Here is an 18,338-nt window from a genome sequence, read left to right as displayed (position 1 = left end):
AGGGGAAATATAGGGCCAAGCTTTAGAAAGGACTCTAGTTGTGTGTGTGTGTGTGTGTGTGTGTGTGTGTGTGTGTGTGTATATTTTGTGTATTTTGCACTCCTTTTAAGCAAGGGTATTTGGGATGGAAGCTACAGTGGAAAGAAAGAGGCTTTATTTCTGTTTTGTGAAAGATTTGTTATCAAATAAGTCCCAGCCCGTTTATTTGGTTGGTTATTAATTATTTTCTCCCCAACATGTTTCAAAGAAACTAGGGCAGTGTGGCTGTGCCTGTGGCGAACAAGCTGGGACGGGAAGGAAAAGTGGGGACGAGACTTCTCACTACAGAAGACTCTTTCAAGGGCTCATTCCTCCTTCGGAACCAGCCTGTTCAAACAGCCAGGAGAGTTGGGCTATTCTTCAACATCATACTTTTCCTAACATACCTTGGGGAGCCGACAAAGTCCTTTCCTTCCTTGCTGTTCTATTTATTTATTTATTTATTTATTGCGGTACGCGGGCCTCTCACTGTTGTGGCCTCTCCCGTTGCGGAGCACAGGCTCTGGACGCGCAGGCTCAGCAGCCATGGCTCACGGGCTTAGCCGCTCTGCGGCATGTGGGATCTTCCCGGACCGGGGCACGAACACGTGTCCCCTGCATTGGCAGGCAGACTCTCAACCACTGCGCCCCCAGGGAAGCCCTATTTATTTTTATTTTTTTAAAATTTATTTATTTTAAAATTTATTTTCGGCTGTGTTGGGTCTTCGTTGCGGCGTGTGGGCTTATTGTGGTAGCTTCTCTTTGTTACGGGGCACGGGCTCTAGAGTGCAGGCTCAGTAGTTGTGGCATGTGGGCTCAGTAGCTGTGGCACGTGGTCTCAGCAGTTGTGGCTTGCAGGCTCTAGAGCGTAGGCTCAGTAGTTGTGGTGCACGGGCTTAGTTGTTCTGCGGCATGTGGGATCTTCCCGGACCTGGGATTGAACCTGTGTCCCTTGCACTGGCAGGCGGATTCTTAACCACTGCACCACCAGGGAAATCCTCCTTGCTGTTTTAAAAGAGAGAAGGGAACTTGATTGTGTGCCTGGATGAGAGTTGCTGGAAGGAGTTCTGTGTTCTCAGATATGAGAGCTCAGAACTTAAATGACCTGCCAGGAAGCTGTTTTGACCTGAAACTAAGGCCTGCTATTAGTCATGCTAGAGACCCAGTGAATGGAACAGCTAAAACAAACAAAAAACAAACTCCCAACCTCCCCAAAAACCTTTGGGAAGGTGGGAACTGGAGAACCCCAGAAGAAAGATAGGGAATAGCTGCTATACGGGAAACTAATTTTCCTGATAGGCGTTTTGTTAAAAACAAAAAAATAAAACAAAGAAAAGAAAGAAAGGACTGCCAAGCCTGACTCTTTTTCATCCTTCCAAATTCATCCTTTCTTCAAAAGCTTCAGCTTCACAGTTCTCTGACTGCAGATTCTAACCAAGGTGGGCAGAGCAAAGCTCGTACTCCAAGGGAATGAAACTGGAAACCAGGGCTGCGAGTCACCAGAGGCAAGCGTTGGCAGAGAAGCATGTCAGGGTCCAATGACAGGCTAAGCTCTGGGCTTGCACAGGTTAGCTCTCCATGTAGCCGTGGCAGACCCCTTCTCAGCTTTGACATCCATTGACATTACCCAAAAGTGGATACACATTGAGCACAGCACAGTCTCCAGTGGGCATGGGTTTTATTCTCAGTGCGCAACAGTTTGGTTTCTGCTCATCAGCAACAGCTTTATTGGTTCCAAAAAAATTACCCTTCTTTTTCCTTCTTTTAAAACTCCCCTTCTAGTCTTCCTTTCTCAATGGAACAACATATTTGAATTTCAGATTTGCCAGTTTATAGCTTTTTTTTTCTAAGAACCCTATAAATACATGCAAAACATTGTACAGAGAGCTTAAATAATATCAAAATGCAAATACAGATTGGGTGCACGGTTTAGCTGAACTGCAGATTACGGCAACACACGCTGGGGTACACATTGCTTTGATATCACCATTTGTTTGTTTATGTCATGCAGATCACAATAGTCAATCTTTTGTTTTGTTTTTTTTCCTTTTATATAAAAATACCAGTGCCTGTTATACTAGTTACTGAAAAAAAAAAAAAAAAAGAAGAAACTCAAAATTCCTATCTGCTGATTTGAAAAGAACAACACAGATAGATTTGTTGGCACATATATATGGCATATTCACATATGGCATATATACATATGGGGAGAAATATGTACGAAAGGCCAATTCAGTCATGGGGAGCTCACTTCCCTCCATCTCTCCTAATCAGGAGGAAAGGGGACAGCAGGCCCAACAGCAGGGCTGGAAAGGCAAAGGACAGCACTGAGCTAAATGGAAGGGTGTCTGGTCTTTTCTGAGGAAGAGCCTGGAATGGCTTAAGAAGAGCAGACATTTATAAGTGCCCCACCCCCACCACAGTAGTGGGGTGGTCCTCAGATACGGAGAGTGAGGAAGAGTGAGGAAGTACACACTTCGTGATGACATCATGGGCTGCTTCAATCACCAGGCAGGGAAAGGAGGAAAGAAAGGAAGTGACGTGTTCAGAGGTTTCAGGGCACATGTGAGCTTGCCACACCCCTCTGGTTTTTGGCAGTAAGGTCATCACTCAGATTTAAGTGTGCAGACTCCCCCCTCTGGAGCTCAACGGGAAGAAGGAACACAAACTCTAAAGAACTCACATGTGCTGGTGGGATTTCTCGGTGGTCTCTCTACAACCTTTAGAGATGGAGAGTCATTTCAGAGGGCAGAGGGCACCTGTGGGAAGGATCTAGTCAAGACTGTCACCCAGGCTAGAACCAGCCTTTATTTTTCCACTTAGAGCTCTACCTCCCAACTAATACATCACGTGAAACTTTTCTAGGGGAGGAAAGGAAGTCTCAAATCAAATCCTTGCATAAAAAGTCGCTAATGGAAAACTCCAGGGGAAACAGGAGGTGAAAAGAACCATAAAAAAGGCAAACCCCAAATCAGAGAGAGTATCCTTGCAGCCCAGTGTCTTGGGTGCCACTCTGCCAGCTGTTCTTCAAGAAATATAAATTTATCTGAGGTCCCTGATCCTGACCACTAGTTCCTGGTACCCATTTCCATGGGGGTGCACACTCATTTCCTGCTGGCTGTCCCTTCTTCCTGGATGCCTTCCTTCCCATCCGTAATCCACTGCCCATTCTCCTAGGTTTATCAAGAGAGGAATCTAGGAAAATATTTCCCCCTTTTCCCCATCAGACCCTTTTCAAATCCAAAGCACCATTTTTGGGGAAAGCTTTATTAACTTATGCCATATTTATTCACTGCCAGTTGGATCACTGCAACTGAACAGGAAAAAAAATTTATATAAAAAATATATGCACATAAATACTTAAACTTAATTCCATATCAACAAATTTATATTAAAAACATTCTAGAACCCAACAAATTTTTTTTCCCCTAAGTATAAAGATGGCTGTTTGGAGAAAGGAAGTTTGGTGCATTGGTTTTAAAACCAATTGCAAATATACTATAAGTCACCTGCCATGTCTAATAGCTGGTTATGTGCTCCCTTCCACAGGGTTACATGACAGCACTTTATTTTAAATCCTTTAAACAAAATACATATGGCTGACTCAAAAAATATCAGTTTCTCATCTAAAGAAAACTATATTTCTTTGCATAATATTTCTATATTTTCTCTCCTACTATGGAAACTAGAATACACACAAAATCCCCTTTGACTTCAAACAAGTAGACACAAGCCCTCACAAGTAACCTGTCAGGCACCATGAGAGTCTTTTGGGAGCAGGAATGATAAAATAGCCTCCAAAGTTTGTTTTAAAAACTGATCTGAGGTAATAAAAAAGACTCGACAGAACTAAATCTTCCACTGTACTTAATAAATATATATGTGAACACCTAACGCCTCGGGTGAGCTATTTTTTCCCCCATTAGTATTGAAGACAGAGAAAAGATCACTGAAACGTGTAACCTTTACAAAACCAAAATCAGATCTGGTCGCTGATGTAGTAATAGGGATGTGCAGGGGATACTGTTTCTTTATTCTTCTTTCCTAGGGCAGCTCAGGTGAAAGGGTGAGGGAGGAGGGATCCAGAAGAAAAGGCCGGAGAGGAGAGGTTCGGGTCACCTGACTCCCAAATGGAAATTCGGCAGCTCCTAACAGCCTCAAGCCCCTTCTCCCTACTCCCATCACTCTAGAAAGAGGGGGTAGGCTTCATTTACCCAGTGGGAGATGGGAATTGGCAGACAGGAGCTGACCCCTACACGGAAGAGCTTACAGCAGCATGGTAGGGATAGAAATGGAGATCCTGCAAAGGCGGCTCCACCCTGTTGCATTAAGGAACACTTAACAAATCTCCTAGCCAAGTCCCCAGCTCCTGAGAGACAGGTGGGAAGGGGACGCTTTGGGCAGTGTTCAGGGAGAGAAGGCACAGGGCTTAACTGTGCAGTACTGAGCACATTCTGGAGGGGGCTTGAGTGGGGTGTGCAAGAGGGAGGGTGGAAGCAGGAGAGCTTTACAGGGTGGGTCTTTTGCTCATTTAAGTTGGGAAAGCGTCAATGAAGCCTCCCACTTTGGATACATGTTTTCAAAATCAGAATATTTGAGAAAGGCTGGGGTCTTTTCAGAGACTGATGTTGGCGGACATGGCAAAGAGTAGAATTAAAAACTAAAGGGCACGTCAAAGCTGCTCCCCAGCCACCTAAGCTCAAGGTTTCTGGTTTCTGAGAGGAAGGTTTGCTCAGATGCTGCTGGAATGGAACTTTGGCCTCTCCCAAGGCTTCTCAATACTCACTGTCCCAACAATCAGGTCCTGCCCTGGAAGAGCCTTGGTGGATGGCTTTGAAAGCAGTAGTGGTCACCCCGAGGAGGACTCCACCGAGTTGACTTTGATGGTCTGTTTTCCAAGTCCAGTTAGGAGGCAAGGTCATTCTTAATTCATTCCTTTGCCCCCACTTTAGGAAGAGGAGAAAGCTCAGGCTTCAGGTAAAAACTACAAACCGCATATATGCAAGCTTCACGTCAACGCTGATCTCCCTGGCGCTTAGAAAGCACACACACCTGACAACATGGCAGTTTAGAAGCAGATAACCTGGCAACAACAGGAATATATTTTTACCAGCTCTCAATTGCTTCCAAAGGACCCTGTTAGCAAAGAAAACTATCTGCCTCTAGAACTAAATCAAGGGCTCCACTGGGGCCAGAAGGGAGAATGGTCAAAGTCGACTTAACTCATCCATGTCCTTTCCATTTTCTAATCATCACAACTTAAAAAAAAAAAAAAATTAGTGAAGCTAAGGAAGACAATGGTCACAAAAGACCAAAAGACCATGGGGAGGCTTGACTGGAAGGGCAGAAAGAGGTAAAGGGCTTTAGGTATAAGTTTTCAAAATGGAAAAATTGTTTTAAAACAATCACTCTATAGGCTGATTCTGTACCTTCCATTCTTACCTCAACACATTTCATTTGAGGATATCTGTCACTCTGAACTTTTAACTGAGCCTGTAAACAGCACAGACTCATAGGGTAAAAATCCAGAAGTGAGGAGATGGCTGACACAGGTATGAATACTGGTGAGAATTTAGGTTGGGGTCAATGCCAAAAGGATTCTTGTCATTTCTTTAAAAATGACAACTGATACAGGCAAGGAGTATAGATCTACCATTCATTACTTGCCTGGGGTCTAACTGGGTCCTGCTACAAACCCCAACTCAGGTTTCAGCTGAAGTCCTCGTAGGTCTGTGCTCTTGCCTCTTCATGGCCAGGTGGGGGTTCACACATACTTGGGAGCAGCTGACATGACAGTGAAAAGTCCCATCATCCCCTTAGTGACGGGGCAGATGAAAAGGGAAATAGGGAAAGCAGGAATGGGAGTCAGAGAATGAAGTTCAAACTGATGTCTCCAGGCTGTGTAGAGGGCTGTCTGAGTGGCTGGCAACAATTTGCACTTGGCAGCAATCCACCGCATTGTTGTTTTTGTTGGCTTGTGGAGTGACCTCACCATCCGACGGGAGCATCCTAGTCCCAGGCTTAGAGACCTTTTCAAAAGTTTCCTCTTCTTGCTCATCCAGGAGTGGTGTTCGTGGCCCATCCTCATCTATGGCGAATTCAGGGTGGGTCATGAAGTTGTGGATGGAGTTTTGGTTCTTGGGTTTCTGAATGCTTTCATGGAGGGAACTATGGAATGCTTTGACCACTTTGATCTACACCAGGGGAAGGAAAAGGAGGATGAGAAAATACGGAGGCAAGAATTGGTTAGTAGAACAAGGAACTGGGGGGTTTGAGGACAGAAACAAGACCCAAACTACAAGACACTACTGCTCAACAACCAAAACCAAACATATGAGAGGAGATCATGAAACACTAGAAACATCAGGTGGCTCAAATTTCAAGCATTGAGGTGGGGTGGGGAGAGTGAGTAATGGCAAACAACTGGAATATTTCAAAAGCTGCATAAAAACAAAGGAGAAAACCCAAAGCAAAGTTAGCATTCCCAAACAATCCACTCTTAAAATGAAACAGGAAACAAAACGATTCATTAGTTCTTTTGGATGGAGGGCAAGGACGTTGGAACTAGGTGCAAATTAATAGCCGAACTTAAAAGATAATTCAGACATGTGGATTTTTGTGTTGAAGCCAAACATTTTGTGAATGTGGAATGGAAAATTACACACTGAAGTTTAGTTATCTGTTTAAAACCCTCAAAGAGCCAAACACATATCAATTCGCACGCAATACACTTTGGGTGATAAGTGACCATGAATACCATTCAGCAAGGCAGACAAACCAATCTTCATTTGTGTCAGCAGCATGCAAGAAATGAAAACTCTTATACTCTCCAATTAGTAATTGCTCTTTCAGTCAGGAAACATGCATATATATATAGTACACAGCCTCCACCATGTCCTCTTCCCCCAAAGAAAGTAGAACTCCATTCCTTCAGTCCCTCCCCTGGAAGAGGTGAATGAATACAGGCATCAAAAGATGCCTCCCCCTGACGCTGACAGAAGGCCCACTCTCTCAGCTCAGATGAGGCCGGACACGCATGGCCATGTCTCTGACACACAGCAGCTGTGCCCAGTCGTGCAGCTTTCTCCAGCTGTTTATAAATTATGAAGAGGAATGTGATCTTATGTAGAGAAGGGAAAGGATGGGACCAGGACAGAAAACACCCCATCCAGGAGGCAGTGCTACAAACAAGAGGCTTTTCTGATGGGGGGGACCAAGAGGATGGGGGAAAGGAAACAATTTGCAGTTTGACTGGGCAAAGGGAAATGCACTGCCCTATAAGTGTCAAAGTCTTTGTTCTACTGCACAACAAAGGAAGGGATTCAGTTTAGAGAAGAGGAAAAATTGACAATAATTGATCCCTGGGCCCAGCCTTCACCTTATCCACAGGGAGCAGCTCCTTTTCTGAACTGGGGGCCTCGCTGAGGTATGCTTTGCAACTTGGGTTGGTAGAATTGGAGGAGGGGAGAAGGTTGGATCCTGAGAGTTTGGAGAGAGAGGCCAGGGGAAAAGAAGGTGGTCCTAGGACAGTTTTAGTTGTTGGGAGGTGGCTGATCCTAGTCTTGTCCCAAGGTTCTTTCCTCAGAAAAGAAATGGAAGTAATGCAGGAGAAACTGTTGAGGTGGGGAGGGGGATACGGAGAAATGATGAGGGTTGGGGTAGGGCACATCTTTCGTTACTCTGCTCTTTAAGCAAAGAATATGTTCCTGGAAAAGAGGCAAGAATGTGGAGACATCAGAGCACCCAAAGAGGCAGGCAAACAAACTGGTTGGATTGCTTGTCTCAGTGTTTCCTATCACTGTAGAGAACCTACAAAAGTAATGCACAAAGAAGGTTCATTAAAGTTGTGTCTCCGCTGGCTAAGGCTTTCCTTACCTTGCCTCACTCCACAACAGACTGGCAGACTCACCCAGGATGGAGGGTGCTCAGAGTTCAGAAGGCAAAGGACTCTGTCACTCAATGGAATCCGCTCAACGCTTCAGCCAAGAAGAATCAAGGAACCTGGGCACACATTCACCATGCTGCACAGAAAGTTAGGACCTACTTTTCTATCTTTAGGTGAGATCAGATGGAATAAAGGTTCCATCTGGCTTTCAGGAAATCCCAAGTTTTAATGGATCTATGCCAAACATCTTAGAGCAAGGCAACTTGGATTAAGTGAGCCCAAACCCAATGCCTTCTCCCCTGGCCCTAGTCAAGAAATGGGCTCAAAGCCATAACACCCCCTGTAGGAGTGATAATATAGCCCACACTTTTCACTCACTCTTCAGATCTCAGCATTTCTAACAAGTGCTACAGGAGAACAGGTACCTTTATACCATGAGTTGATCATCTTCAATATCACTGATTTCCAAACTTCCTGCTTCTATTTTTTTTGAAGCAATTGAATACTTTGTTGAAATAATGATATGTGAAGTCCTATCTAGAAAACAGATTTTTAAAAATAGGAGTTGGAATGGGGGTCTGGATCCCTGTTTGCTGGCTTTTCCTCTCACCTGTTGGGGTGATCAATCACTGTTACAGGTAAACAATAAGGGAGATCAGAGTGAATTGGGGATGGGTAGATGGAAAAGATAGGGACAATTTCTTTTTTGGGGGAGCAAGGAACAGTCATCCAGCTAGATAACAGGACTTCTGGAATCTAAAGGGAAAGCAGCCACCTGTAAGGGAAGCTCAAGACAAGAGGAGTTGGAGAGCTAGGGAGCACCATCTTGTGGCCTGGCAGGTGGAGAGAAGGGTGGGGCTGTGCCAGAATGCTCCTCAACTCCAGCACTGGCCTCAGAGACTATATAGTGCGTGCCGATGAACAATCACACAGCTACATCATCACCAATCCACCCCGAGTGGTGGCATCTTCCTTTCTGGATGCATGGTGCCTGGTGCATGAGCAGTGTATGGGGAATAAGACACAGATAGTGAGGTGGGTGCTGTGAAAGCTTCAGGTCCTCTCCACTCAGTCAATCAACCCTTCCTTCCCCAGTCATCATCTCTCAAAGTCTCTGGGAAATGTCTCTTCTGTGGCCCCTATCCTACAGGTGAAAGCGGATGACTGAAGGACAACACTTTCTCATGGCTCAGAAGCCCAAACCAGGCTGGATCTTAGGTTAGGTATGAGCACTAAGGGCCACTCTCTGGAGCCCAATGAATGGGCAGATGAAGACTCCATTTCCTCAGCTGGTATTCTGTAGGTTTCTGCTCCTTTGTCAGAAACCAGGGGCAGAGAAGGGATTAGGACCTTCTTACAGAGAGAAATCTTAGAGGTTTATCTACTTGAAGGTTAGAAAAATAAATGAATTCGTTTGGAACTCTGGAATGGGAAATGGGTTTTAAAATGCATGACTATAACTTCTAGGCCCTCCAATAGGAAGGCACAGCTGGAGAAAGAGCAGGTGCGGCCTGACTCTCCTGAGTTTCTAGCCTTTGAGGGTTTGCATCATATCCTCCACCAGCAACTCTACTACATGAGCCCAGTGGGCTCTGTCTTTTCCTTAGTCTCCTTCTACCTTCAAATTACCAGGGCAGCTGACACTACTCCTTCTAACAGAGAGGCATGATTTAAGAAAGAACAGTAACTAGTTAGAAGGACACGACAAAACTAGAAGAAAAAAGGAAATGAGAGGAATATGGAAGGACTAGAATGAGAGGCTCTTGCATATCTGTAGGGTAAGACTTACATAGTTCTTTGACTGCCTTTGAGCCTAAAGAATATGCCTCTAGGGCTTCCCTGGTGGCGCACTGGTTGAGAGTCTGCCTGCCGATGCAGGGGACACGGGTTCGTGCCCCAGTCCGGGAAGATCCCACATGCTGCGGAGCGGCTGGGCCCGTGAGCCATGGCCACCGAGCCTGCGCGTCCGGAGCCTGTGCTCCGCAATGGGAGAGGTCACAACAGTGAGAGGCCCGCGTACCGCAAAAAAAAAAAAAAAAAGAATATGCCTCTATATAAACCTCCTCTCCCCCTGCCCCTCATCTCTCACATGAGAACACTTAGAGTTGGCTAGAAAGACAACAGATAAGCTAAGTCTGATCAACCTACACACTCACAGTCAAGTGAACCACAGATAGTGCAATTGTTTTTTCTTTATCCCCCATCCCAGGGTTACGGGAGTGGGGGAGGAAGAAACAGACTCAAACACTCAGATATTTGAAGCCCAGAGTATACTTAACACAGAGAGACTCCTTCCCCACCAAATACCTTAATAGCATTATCAGCAAAGAGCCTTCCATTTCCTCTCTGTGTCCCACTTGGGGAAGGTAAAAAGATCAGGAATAGGAAGGCATAAGCATTAGCAAGAATCCAATAATCTACCAATAATCCACCAGATCTTAGGTTGAGCCTTCACAGCTTTCCGGCTAATAGGCTGGCTGAGAAAGGGGTTCCTCAAACTTTACATGCAAAATAAGATATGAAGTGCTGGCTATAAGTAAAACAAACTAGAGGAAAGGAGAAGGGAAAAAAAAAAGTTTGCTCTTCGGAAATTCCTAAAAGAAAACAAAAGACTTCCTGAGTCTTCATTCGGCTTACCCTTACCCCTAACCTTAGGAGACAGAGTTGAGACTCAAAGGAGCAGAAGGAGAGAAGAGGAACAACATATTCAAACACAGCAACAAACAAAGTAAAGTAAAACAAACAAACAAACAAAACTCAAGGAAGGACCAGGCAATGCAGAGGAACAATCAGAACACAGGATTACTGTCTTTAAAATGGTTACGGTTTTAAGAGCTTTTCAACATAAAAAAATAAAATAAAATTAAATAAAATGGCACACAGCCCGGTTTTGGAGTGGAATTTTTGCCCTGCTTTTCTTCCCTTAAGTCAAAGATCAAAGGGAAAAACCAAAAGGAAAAGATAACCACAGCTGGTTAAAGTGAATGCTACGTGCTCTCTTGTGGTCATTTTAGCAAATCATGCATCATAATAGACTATCACTCACTGCCCAGAGTAGGAGATGAAACAGCAGCAGCAACAGAAGTGGTGGGGGGAGATTTGACTGGTGCAACTGTTACATAGGATGAGCTAGGAACATGTTTTACATCAAGGTGTTGACCCATGGTCTGGCGCTTTAGGACTCCCTTAAAAGAGGCTCCCGTCTGGAATGTGTTAATTACGTCGATCTGCAAAGAATCAGAAAGTGAGACAGCTTTGCTCCACAGTCAGAAAGAAGTGAAGAAAGAGGAAGGGAGGGTCCAAGAGGGTTAGGGAGGGGTTGGAAAGAGCTGGGAAAAAGGGACAGGAGACGGAAAGCAAGAGAGAGAGTCCCTTACACACAAGACAATGGTGAAGAGAAGGGGGAAAAACATTAATTGCACATCACACTTCATTTAAGGAACAGTTTGCCATGGAGTCTAAATACCCAGCCAGAATCCAGTCTTCTCTTCCCTTTTAGCCTACGATGGATATTTTAGGTGTGCTGGTATCCAAAAGTATCTAAAAATTTAAATGGACTTTCCCACTCATGATTCCTGACAGAGAGTGACAGCTTATTCACTGTCTTATGCTCTGACCTGTACTTTCTTTTTTTTTTTTTGACCTGCACTCTTAATAAAATAAGGCATGCAATTTAAGATAGTAGGCAAAGTGTATATATTACTGAATTTTGAGGCTCAGGAACCTCTAAACCAATTAAATTGACTACCTATTTTTGCAGATTTTCCAGGAAAACAACTCATGTGTTTAAACAGAGGCGTGTAGTAATCCATACACAGGTGCCATGGTGGAAAGGCTCCTGGACCATGAGTTGCTGGGCTCACCCTCTTCTGGGTTCTTCTCTGAGACTCCCTGTCCTTGGGCAGAAGTGGATAAGGCCCCTGAAAGTGGAGCTCAGGAACCCAGTGGCCAGGCTCTGTGGAGAGAATGCCACTGGCAGCATTCGCGCACTGGAGATCCTGAGAGGCTGGCACAAGTGCAGATGAGAACTCAGCAGTTAGACGGGGTGGGGGGAGGAAGAGTTGGCTGGCGGTGGTGGCAGCAGCTGCAAGTCTAGCCCCATACAAGTTGTCTCTGGTTTTCAGTGTCCTACTCCTCAGAGACTGAGGCAATGAATGCCATTTGTTTTCCAACAGCGGTCTTGATCTAGGGCCTCAGTCAAACCTACCATCCTCATCCCTGACCTCTGCCTGACCAAGGACTAGTTGACCAGGGATGTAGGAAAGGTGCTGATTTCACTCATCTAACTTTACTTCCCCAGGTGAGAAGGTGGGAAAGCAGGTACCTTGTGAGTCAGACAGTTGTTCTTACTTATAAAGCTTCCTGAGAAGCCATGAAATGTTTAGGGCTAGTTTCTGGACTCAGACCAAGTTTGAGCTAAAATACCACTCTTCATCACATGATACGGTTTTCAGTTCCAGGGGACCGAGGAGCCTGATGCTGTAAGAGGAAAAGTTCTGCATGTGGGGAGGGTTCAGCCACACGGAAGAAGGGGCTGGAGAGTCACCTTCCTCAGTGCTTATTAGGGTCACAAGGTCCCAACCTCCACAATGAAACTGGCCCCCAGATTTACCTTCCCAAGATTCTAGACCTCAAGTTTCCCAATCTTCTGCTTTCTAGTGCTTTTAGCTCTCCCAAAGCTAAAGGGACCAGGATGGGACAATAGCCTGGCAACACTTCCCACCCATAAGTGTTGCAAGAATGACAACAAGGAACAACAATCGGATGGCAGGGAATTTCATTAGAACCCAGCTGAGGTGAAGAGCTGATGCCAGGAGAGAGCTTTAGGATCCAGGATGCAGGTTAGCACAGTCATCTGCTTATGGAGTCAGGTGGGATGGCATAGATATGCTCATCATGGCATCTTTAACAGGTTGCCTTTGCTGCCTAAGTTTAGGCTTTAACGTCATTCTGGTCCAACCGCCTTTTGCTCCAACAGAGAAAGGTAGTATACCTAAAGCTATGTAGACAGCGAAACCAGAGAGGTATATAGTCGAGGGAATGGAAATTGGTAGTGGAGGGGAAGGAAGATCCATGAATCTCAGCCCCGGGAGAGAAGACTGGGAAGGAGCCAGGAGACACTGGAACGAGGGCATTCTGGCTAGGAAAAAAATTACATAGTAGAAGAGGAGGCAGACGATCCTGAAGGGAAGAAAAGCAGACAGGTTATTCTGAAAAGAGCAGACCTACAGGGAAGCACCGAGGCCTTAGAGACATGAGCCAAAGATGCCAAGTTCTCTGGGCACGTGAGGCCCTTGCTCGTGACGGACTTGGCAGCCTGGAGGGTGGGGTGCGTGTGGAAACTCTGGACATGCTGAGGTAGTGTTTGCGGGTCCCATGCGGATTTCCGTCTCCGGGAAGGGGAACTCAAGAGGAGCCCCAGTGTGCTTCCCTCCCTAGCCCTGCTTTCCCATTTCCATCTGTTGTCTTGTCTATAGGAGACCAATGCCCAGCTGCTACAGTAGTCCTCCCTTATCCGTGGGGGATACGTTCCAAGACCCGCAGTGGATGCTTGAAGCTGCAGATAGTGCTGAGCCCTGTATATACTATGGTTTCTCCTAGAGTAATGGGTGGGTAGCTTATACAGCGAGGATGTGACAGGCAATGGGATGACTTATGTCCAGGGCAGGACAGAGTGGGGGGCGTGAGATTTCATCAGCTACTCAGAACAGCATGCAATTTAAAACTTATGAGTTATTTATTTCTGGAATTTTTCATTTAATACTTTCAGACTGTGGTTGACCACGGGCAACTAAAACCAAGGAAAGCAAAGCCACGGATAAGCGGGGGACTATTGTATTTAGCTTAGACTATTCATTTCACCTCTTCCCTAGGAAGTGGTGGGCTCCACTAGGGAGCTTTTGAAACCATCTGCAAGGCTAATTTCAGAGAGTGAAATTTACTTCTGGGATCTCTAGCCAATTAGCAAAGAGGGACAGGCCTGTTCTCTGGTGAACACCTTTGAGAACTTGGGGATTTACAATTTCTTGAGATGGGAAATCTCAGGACTAACACAATAGAGGTATGTGGGGTAAGAACAGGGAAAGTGATAGGATTATCAATGTCTAGACCAGCCCATTTACCCAGGAGAAGGTAGTTACAGTTGCTGCACAGGAAGTGGGGGAAAAAAGTTACTGTAGGGCTATAGGAGGGGACTTAATAGCAGCAGGAGCAGCTTCTATCCCATTTTAGAAATTGCAGGAAGGGAAAAGGTTTGAAGAAATTATAGCTTCTTGCTTTCTGGGAAGCAAGTCTGAATCCTGTAAAAGATACTCAGGCACTGAGAGACTATTGTCATTTATATACACTTAGCCATCAGATTCCCCATCATGGCCTTAAATTTTGAGTGGGGAAGACATAAGAGAGCGAGTTTCTTTTACAAAGATCAATCCAGATAACATCTACATTCCCCTAATAACAGCTTGAGGATATACAGTAAATGTCTGCTGGGGATGCTGGCATAGAGATATTGTCTAAATCCTACCCTCTGCAGGGTCAGGAAAGACTCTGAACATTTCCCACCCTGAGGTTAGGCCTAGCGCTTACAAGAGACCTTATGTGGGAAGATGGCCCACCCATCTGAAGTGGGCTTCAGACGAACCCAAAGCTAGAGGATGATGCTAGCAGTTAGTGTCCCGTGTTCTCAGCCCCCCATGATCACTCTCCTCTCAGAGGAGCCCATACCACTGCCTCTGCCTGTCTGTCCTGAAGCAAGGGAGCTCGGGCTGCCCACTAGTGAGAGGGCCTTAGGAAGGGGAGAGACGTTGGCCAGCAAGAACTGCTGCCCTCCCAACACCTCCCAAGAAAGATGGGGGAGATTCCTTCTCCCAGGGCGAGGACAGGCCACTATCACAGTACCTGAGTCTGGATACGGTTCAGGCCCCGGAACCAGAGGATCTGGCCTCGGCGCAGCTCCATCTCTGCATGGTCAATCTCGTCCAGCCCCTCAGCATCCTTGGTGATCTCCTCTTTGGTGGTGCCATGCCCAGCCTCCTTTAGGAACTTCAGGGATTGGGTAGGTATTGTGGAGATGACCTGAGAACAGGTGCAGCAAAAGGGTAGACACCAGCATCAGGGCGAGAAGAGCTGTCACTCAACTTTATGGGTCAGGTCCTTGGGTAGGTCACTCTTTGCCCTATAAACCTTCCCGCTGGGAAAAGTGCCAACCCATTCAGGCAAGCGTTTGCCAAGTGCCTACCAGCTGTCAGGCCCTCAGGAAGATTTTCTGTACTTGTGGACGTACAAAGGAGAACTTATATTCTAGCATTTGACCAGCCATCTGCCTTGTTATATACTTCATTCTCTTCCTCCTGTCTCAGTTCTTTCTTTGCATTTTGCCATCTGTCTCTTAAAGGAAGTAGAACCATAATGCATGATACACAGTAGGAAGAGACAGAGACAAGGACCTGGGAGAAAACAAGTCTGGAGACAGGATGGTCAAAATGTATGTGTATGGGCAAGGGGAAAAGAAGGGTGTTGGAGGGGAATGACCCTCTTCTTAGTTACCATATGCTAAGTAATTCCTCTTTTATAAAACTATAGTGAGAGGATACTAAAAGTTTTCTTGGGCTTGGGGTGAGGAACTGGGTGGGATAGCCCATAGAAGGGACATATGAGTATTATCAGAAGACATGGAGCAGTAGGTTGGGGCTTGCAATTCAAAATAAATCACTCTATAAGCTGTCGGTCAGTTCTCCTTTACAAATAAGACAAGGGCTCAGCTGGGAAAGGGGGACTGTGTGAGCAGTCCAACATGGAGTCAAGTGTTTGAAGTGGAAAGAATGTCCACGTTCTGCTTTTAGATGTTAGAAGGAGCTGTTGTGATACAGAAGGAAGGCTGTTGTTACCTGGCATCAAGGCCACATGGCCACATGTGAGACTAGACCCAGGTGAGAGTTTCAAACAGTACGTGAAATCATCAAGTTCCACCCCAGTGCAGAAGCGCTTTAGGGACCCACTGGTAAATGAACTTCAGCAAACAGAGCAGGGTGGAAGGTCTTGTGTTAGGAACGGGGATAGGGATTAATCAGGGAGGCATCTAGGAGCTATGAAAGAAACAACTAGCAGCTCTATGGGGGAAAGCCTGCAGCCCTAGGGAGGGATCTTTGGGGCCAGTTAGAGCAAAGCCTCCATTACCCAGGTGGCTGGGCACCAATCAGTAGAGACCTGGGGTCTGCAAGCAGAGGTAAAGGCCAGGCCAGAGCTGAGGATGAGAGGGACTCGCAAAGTGGTATTAGGGAAGGAATGAAACTCTTATCAAACCTGATTATATTATTATAATATTAATAGCTAACATTTATTGAGTACTTATAGGGTACTAGACATTGTTCTAAGTCATTTCTGTATTGAAACTGATTTGCTGATTAACAATGATTCACAATGATCCTGTTATCCGGAGTTGAGGAAACTGAGGCAGAGTTGCTAATAAACTTGCTCACTATGATGCAGCTTGTAAAAAGAAGAACCGGGATTCAAACCTAGAGAGTCGGTTCCAAAGTCTGTGCTTTGAACCATGTGCTATACTGCTTCTCTAGAGACCTTGTGAGTCTGGATTTATCTTAGATGACAGTCAGGCACCCATCCTGGATAAGGCAATGGTGAGAAACAGAAGAGGCAAGGGAGCCCTACATTATGACAGCACAGCAGCTCACAGCCAGACTGTGGCTTCATTGAAGACATATGCTTTGCAAACTCTTCTACTTCTAAGACCCTTAATTTTTTTTTTTAGCAAAATTCCATTGAAAATTTCCACTTCCATCTCAGAGAAGCTAAGGGATTTGTCTGTCTCCAGGCATGATTAGAGAAGAGATCAGAAGCCTCTGAAGTGGTGGGCACAGATCATTCTGCTTTGGGTTCCTACAAGATGGAAAGAACTTGAAAACCTGGTGGTAGAGAGAAGAGGGAAGGATATGAAGGCGAGGAGCTGGGCGTCTCCACAGTTGCTCGTTCCATCTCATCTTGGGGGGGGGGGGGTGTCTGCCGGCCATGTGACTGCACGGGGAGGGTGAGCCCGTACTCACCTGGCCCCACAGCAATTCTCCAAAACCGATGAAGAGACACCAGAACCACTGGGACAGGGTGAGGTTCGTACAGCTGAAGGGTTTCCCCCCAAATTCCACAATGATAATCTAGAACAGAGAAAGAGGCAGCCCATCATTGGGAGGTAACAGGTAGCCAGCCCTCCAGTCAAGGCCATCAAAGCCACGTCAGCCCCCTACCCCAGGGTCCCTGTGGTGTGAACCCTGATCTGCTTGTTGGGGAAGGAGAAAGGAGAGATCCAGGTGGGGAGAAGGGAAGACAGACACAGTCTTTACAGAGCACTCTGATGGGGAGACAGATACAGCTACTATGAACATTATTAATGCAAAGGCTGGGGGAGCAAGGGGAGCTGGAGGCTTCTTGTGACTAAAGCCAGTAGGTGACAAAGAGAAGGCACAGTGATGGAGAAGAGGAATTTAGGAGCGGGAGAAATAAGAGTGAGGCAGGAGCTCTTCTGTTACAGGGCAGGCTCATAATCTCTTGTATCGGCAGATGTCTTAGTGTACCTCTGACTGGGGCAAGAAGGAAGGGGCTCAATCCTTTCACCACCAGGGCAGCCATGCCCTTGACCCCACTTCCCACAGAAGGAGCCCACGTCAGGCTTATCTGTTGACTACATATGGCAACATTCCATGTCTTCTCCTTTTCTCTGAATTGCATACCATTTTCTACCATGAGCCCTTTCTGAACAAAGGGGCAAGGAGGGACAGGGAGAGATCCCATATAGCACTTGCATGCACATTTCAAGTATGCTGGCAGGAGGCATGGAAAGGGGTTAGAAGACAGTGATCTTCCTCCTGGTCACTATGTGAAATTGCTGTGTTTTAGAAAGATAAGGAAAGGATTCCACACATTTTATTTTATTCGCTACCAACATGCTGCCTTGCACTGGAGCACTTGACACAGCAGGATCCAATTCTAGAGCAATGAGCAAACGGAAGCATTTGGGAACCCCAAAGTGTTCAGCCCACAGCCTGAGTCCCCATCACTCCCTCACTCCTTTCCCCGGGTGCTCAGGGAATCCTGGCCCCCAGCTTCTGGCCTTTATTGTCCCAGACCTCCTATCCCAACTCCAGCTAGAATCCCACCTGGCTGACGAATGTGCCCAAGACCACAGAGCAGAAGATGAGGTTGCGGAAGATGCCCGAAAAGACATTCCTCTCTCCATGGATCTTGCGGGAGTTGATTTCATTGAAGAGCTGCATCAGCACGAAGGTGTTGAAAATAATGGTGTAGTGTTGGCTGGGTGGTGAATGCAGAGGTGCTCTCCTCCCACTATCAATGTCAAAGAACTTCTCACCTAGTTGGGAGAAGGGATGCATCGGAGGATAAGTATGCTCTCAAGGAGGGTTCAGGT

At 46.1% G+C, this 18,338-nt stretch overlaps 1 protein-coding gene across 2 annotated transcripts in view; it reads right to left on the bottom strand.

Moving 5' to 3' along the window:
- Positions 1-5,897: 5,897 nt before the first annotated feature.
- Positions 5,898-18,338, bottom strand: part of ATP2B4 (ATPase plasma membrane Ca2+ transporting 4) — a gene marked incomplete at its 3' end in the record, with an annotated part of 45,484 nt that continues 33,043 nt past the window's right edge. Inside the window, exons 17-20 of one of the 2 annotated variants that reach the window (XM_082833371.1) lie at positions 18,070-18,281; positions 16,963-17,070; positions 14,801-14,977; positions 5,898-6,212 (exon numbers count right to left, since the gene is read on the bottom strand). In XM_082833371.1, the coding sequence (XP_082689497.1) occupies positions 5,898-6,212; positions 14,801-14,977; positions 16,963-17,070; positions 18,070-18,281 (812 nt within the window). Of the gene's footprint in view, positions 6,213-10,941; positions 11,131-14,800; positions 14,978-16,962; positions 17,071-18,069; positions 18,282-18,338 lie in introns of those variants that run through there. The other variant, XM_082833372.1, reaches the window with a different exon arrangement.

This window comes from Leucopleurus acutus, assembly GCF_964270905.1.
Source record: "Leucopleurus acutus genome assembly, chromosome: 2".
Classification (NCBI taxonomy): Eukaryota; Metazoa; Chordata; class Mammalia; order Artiodactyla; family Delphinidae; genus Leucopleurus; species Leucopleurus acutus.
This window is presented reverse-complemented; position numbering and strand designations above follow the sequence as displayed.